Source organism: Suricata suricatta, chromosome 1 (assembly GCF_006229205.1).
Source record: "Suricata suricatta isolate VVHF042 chromosome 1, meerkat_22Aug2017_6uvM2_HiC, whole genome shotgun sequence".
Lineage (NCBI taxonomy): Eukaryota > Metazoa > Chordata > Mammalia > Carnivora > Herpestidae > Suricata > Suricata suricatta.
Genome location: NC_043700.1, coordinates 175,088,600 through 175,093,319, shown reverse-complemented (window position 1 = coordinate 175,093,319; position 4,720 = coordinate 175,088,600). Strand labels below are relative to the sequence as shown.

The 4,720-nt window shown below is 50.8% G+C and overlaps 1 protein-coding gene across 1 annotated transcript in view; it reads right to left on the bottom strand.

The window, feature by feature from the left end:
* The window catches only part of LGI2 (leucine rich repeat LGI family member 2), a 30,248-nt gene extending 28,203 nt beyond the window's left edge, over positions 1-2,045 (bottom strand). The window contains exons 1-3 of the mRNA XM_029952267.1: positions 2,004-2,045; positions 1,141-1,221; positions 385-546 (exon numbers count right to left, since the gene is read on the bottom strand). Coding sequence (XP_029808127.1) covers positions 385-546; positions 1,141-1,221; positions 2,004-2,045 — 285 coding nt within the window. The remainder of the gene's footprint in view (positions 1-384; positions 547-1,140; positions 1,222-2,003) is intronic.
* Between the last annotated feature and the right edge of the window lie 2,675 nt (positions 2,046-4,720).

Here is a 4,720-nt window from a genome sequence, read left to right as displayed (position 1 = left end):
CCCGCGCCCGCCTGACATCAGCACCCGCGCCCGCAGCCCCGCTCTGGCCAATGAATAAGGCGGGGCGGGTGCCCGCCCCCGCCGCGCCCCGCCCGGACCCTCCGGACCCACCCCGGGAGCTGCTGGGGGCTCCCGGGGAAAAGTTGGGTGACCTTGGGGGAGGGGCCGCCCCGGCCGGAGACCGCCCCGGCCCCTCCCCCGGGGGTCCGGCTGAGCGGCGGGGACTCACCCCCCCCCCCGCCTCCCCCCACTGTCCCTCCTAGGGCTCCAAATGATTTGGGGGAGGCACTGGGCTGCTTTCAGCTGGGACAAAGTGTGAGGCCAAAAAAAACCAAAAGTAGGACCTGGGGAACTGGCTTGATGGCTGGGTGCTTCGAAGAGTACAGAATTGGGAGCAGCCTTGATTAATGTTTTAAGAGAAGAAATGAAGTGAATGGTGCTATGGAGTTCGGCGGGGATGGGTTCACTGGTCTTTCGCTGTGGGGCAGTGGGGTCTGGGGCGCATTCCCGCAGCCGCCGGGGGTGACGGAAGCCCGCCGCCTTTCCCTACGGAAGGCACGGAGAACAGACAAGCTGCCACAGCTGTGCGCGCCCCTGGCTGCTGGGGGGTGGGGGTGGGGGGTGGGGGGGTGCCTCCTGCTTGCGACAGAGCTACAAGCCTCCAAAAGTTTTCCCTTGTTCGGCGTGCTCCCTGGCACCGCACCCACCCCAATTGGAGGACAGACATGGGTAGAGATTGAGGACCTGACGCGTCCTAGGCACTGTGCATTTCATCTTCCCCTAACGGTTTGAGGCAGGTCCTATTCACATCCCCATTTCACCGATGAGGAATCTGAGACCCAGGAAACATCAGGACAGGACTGGTGGTGGAGTAAATGGCGGGGCAGGGATGGGACTCGAAGCCAGGATGGGGACTGGGACCCAGGCTCTACTGAGCCCCTCTTCTATTCTGCACGCTGAGCTGGACTCTTACCACAAGGTGGTGTGACCTGGGAAGAAAAAAGAAAATGGCCAAAGCAGAACCGAAATAATGGTGAATCGCCCACACTGCTCACGGTAGGGGATCAAGGGCGCCATCACCAGGCTACTAGCCAAGGAAAACAGTTCCTGGTGTTAAGATCTATCCAGAAAAGGCAGTACCCTTGGCAAAAGGTGATTACTGTTGGAGTCGTCAATTATCCATCCCTCAGCAAACATTTTGAGCACAAACTGGACTGGCCACTGTGGAAGGGGACAAGAGGACAAGCCATAGGGATCCTCCAGGGGCTTGAAGTCAGGCTGGGCAGGTAGCCCTAAAAAAGTAACTCCACATGGGACGTGGGAACGTGGGGGTTACAGACGGGCCAAAAGAGGTTCAGGAATTGAAAGCCAGTTTGTTATAGAAAACTTCACGGAAGGAGTTGGACATTTCATCGAAGGGCACTATTTATCAGCATCAGCATCCTTGTCAATCAGTCTACATTCATCATCACTGAATTCCCACATCTACTCTGAGAAGTGGGTCTTCCAATTTTACAGATGGGAAAACCGAGTTTAGAGATGTTCTTCTCTTGTTCAAGGTCACAGGGGACCCAGCCTAGAGGATTCTTCTCCAGAAATGGCTGCTGTGTCAGGCCCTCACTGCTGTTTGGCAGGCGTTACACATGCTTTGGTCATCAAGGCCCGTTGCTAGGGGCTGAGGACACAGACAACAGGAAGGCAACAGGCACATGGACCCACACCCATGGACGTGTGTCCCCAGTGCCTGAAAGATGTCAGCCTTGAAAGGCATGGACTAGTGCTTTATGGAGAAGAGTGGTGAGGCTTTTCTAGTGCAGCGCTTTCCTGCTGCCCCAGGAGAAGAAACTAATTCTCAGCTGTGCGGAGTGGAGTGAGGAGGAAGGGTAGAGAAGGTAGACCCTCTGTTCCCAGAATTAGCCAGATTCGGGTTAGCGTCACAGTCTGCCACTCTCCAACTGTAACTGTGGGCAAGGTGTACTTGCGCTAAGCCTCCATTTCCTCACCCGTAAATCGGGAGCTGGTTGTATCCGCTCTGGGGAGTTCATTGTGATCAAGAATGTGAAGCACCCAATGCCACACAGGAAGTCCTGGGTGTTTGTTCCAGTGTGATATTGTGGGCCGGGCAAATCTTAGTGAAACCCAGGGACTGAAGGGGAAAGACGGAGCAAAGAGAGGCTGTAAAAGGAGATGAGTTTTCCTAACTTTGGTGCCTCTGTTTTAATGAACATAGCCTAGCACAGAGGTTCTCAACCAGCGGTGACACTTGGCAATGTCTGGAGACATTTTGGGTTGTCACAGTAGGGTGGGCATCTAATGAGCAGAGGCCAGAGATCTACTAAACATCCTGCCATGCACATCGAAGAATGATTCAGACTTGCTGGTGCCAAGGTGGAGAGACCCTCACTGAATGTTCTGGAAAGACCCCGGGCATGAGGAATTCCAGAAATACAGATTCTAGGCCTGGCTTCACCACTCATAAGCAAGCCTTTTGGTCATGTCACTCCCATCCCCAGCCTCTATTTCTTTGCCTATAAAATAGGGGCAATGAGACCTTCCCCGTCTCTTTCCTTAGTGAATGTGACATATCATCATAACTGTCCTTACTCTCCCCTCACCTGAGAAACTAGAAAGTTCCTGGTAGGAAGAGTACAGAGAGGAGATTCGGGTAGCATAGCTGGCGGGATTGGAATTTATTTTGGCTCTGTTAGACACACCAAGTGAAAGCCTGTAAATTATAAGGTGCAGTTTATAAATTAAGATATAAAAATGGAAATGCAGATGACTTTGGTTTGGTTCCAAGAGCTTCAGCAGTTAAAAAAAAAAAACTTAATAGACAATCAGAGAGACACAATCTGTTTCCAGGAAATAGCAAGAGTGTTTCAAAATGTAAAAATCTTTGTTCAGATGGACACTTGCTCCAGCTGTGTCTCCATGACCGGAGCAGGCATTCCTACAGCGGCTGACATGGTGCAGGCTGGGGTAGCAGGTGTAGACAGTCGGAGCATTGTTCATTCACTCCCCTTCTCACTCAACACCTGTCAGTTCATCTGGTCAGTATTGATTGAGAGCCCACTGGGAGCTGGGTTGGAATGAGACATAAATTGGAAGAAAGGTCAAGAATGCCTCCCAGGTTTTAACCTGGGCCAGTCGTGGATGGAGGCACCATTTCTGGGGATGAGGAAGCCGAGAAGAAAGTTTGGCCAGGGGAGAGATATCAGCAGTTTGGAATTGGAGATGTTGACCCTGAAATGTCCAGGAGGCCCCCACGTGTGACTGAGCTGGCCAGTGGGGATGGCAAGGAAACAATAGGGAGTGGATGGAATGAAATGTCAGTTCTTCCTGGGTAAGCTTTCTGTGTCATGGCCGCTGATTGAATGAATGAATGAGTGAATGAGTGACATTTCCGACATAGAGACCTTGAACAGAAAATATCCCTCAGGTGCAATTGGCAACGACCACCAGAAATCTTACAGAAAAGTGTGAATCTAAGAAGATTGCAGTTTGGGGATCTATTTTTAGACCCCAAATAACCTTCAAATCCTAAGCCACACTGTAAATCTTGTAGGAATATCAGAGACCCCACCACACTTCTAATCCCGTTCCCCTATTTCCAACCAAACTCGCCCCCATCCCCCAGCTGGTCTTCCCCCAGAACTGTAAGCTTTGGGTGAAAGGCTTCACTGATGTCAAGGGCTTCTGGCTCTGAGGCTTGCGTTAACAACTGAGCAAAAATCATTCATCCAAACCTCAAAAGCACTTGGTTTGAATGGTTACAAATTGGATTCCCTGGAGTAAAAATTAAAAAAAAAAAAAAAGGCTTGTCTATTTTTTTTAAATCAAAGAGTATGCCAATCCCTCCTTGACCACATCACCCCAATGTGCCAATCTTGCAGTTGGCTGCTGGTCAAACACACATGCCATTTCTGCCTTCCATCATTTCTTTTCTTCATAAACTCATTGGGCATTACCAGTCTGGAATTCATTCCGAATTTGCCCCCAGATCGGCCTATTGAATTCAGTCGTGTTCTTGAAGGGCTGCCTGTGGGTATCTCATGCTGTTTCCTAAATCAGCTGAAAGGCCCTCAAGACCCTGGCTGTGGTTGCTGGTGACCTTGCCACCTCCTCTCCGCCACCAGGGCGACGGCCGCCTCTGGGGTATTTCTCACCAGCATCAGCTGCCCCTTCTCATGACAAAGGGCCACAATTTTGCTTTGGAGGGAATGACTCCTTCTCAACATTCAACCCATGTGGCTTACTTGATGAATACTTCCATTTCCTATTGCATGTCTCAAGACTAGAGCTTTCTGGAACATTCCATTCTCTCAATCTCAGTGACTGGCTTTGTGATAAACACATCACCCAGCCTGAGCAGTCAGGGCTTTTACTTGAAATACTGAGAAGCAGTCTTAGTTTCCCACTGACCTGGGAGTTGTGGTCAGGAGAGCCTGAGAACCTGCATATCCTGAGAAAGGCATCTACCTGGGAAAGAGATCTCAAGGACGTTGTTTGGGCCTTAGATCAAGTCATCCCATTCAACTCTTCAGTGATGTGGGACCATAAATCCCCTATTTGCCTAACTAGTCAAAGTATGGGTTTTACTCTGTTGCAACCAAATGAGTCTTAACTAGTCCATTGAGATGTAGGCAATACACAGCCTCCCTAAGATGAACCAGAGAGGCAGGTAAAACTCGGGTCCCCAGCTGTGCCCCTCAATGCCCTG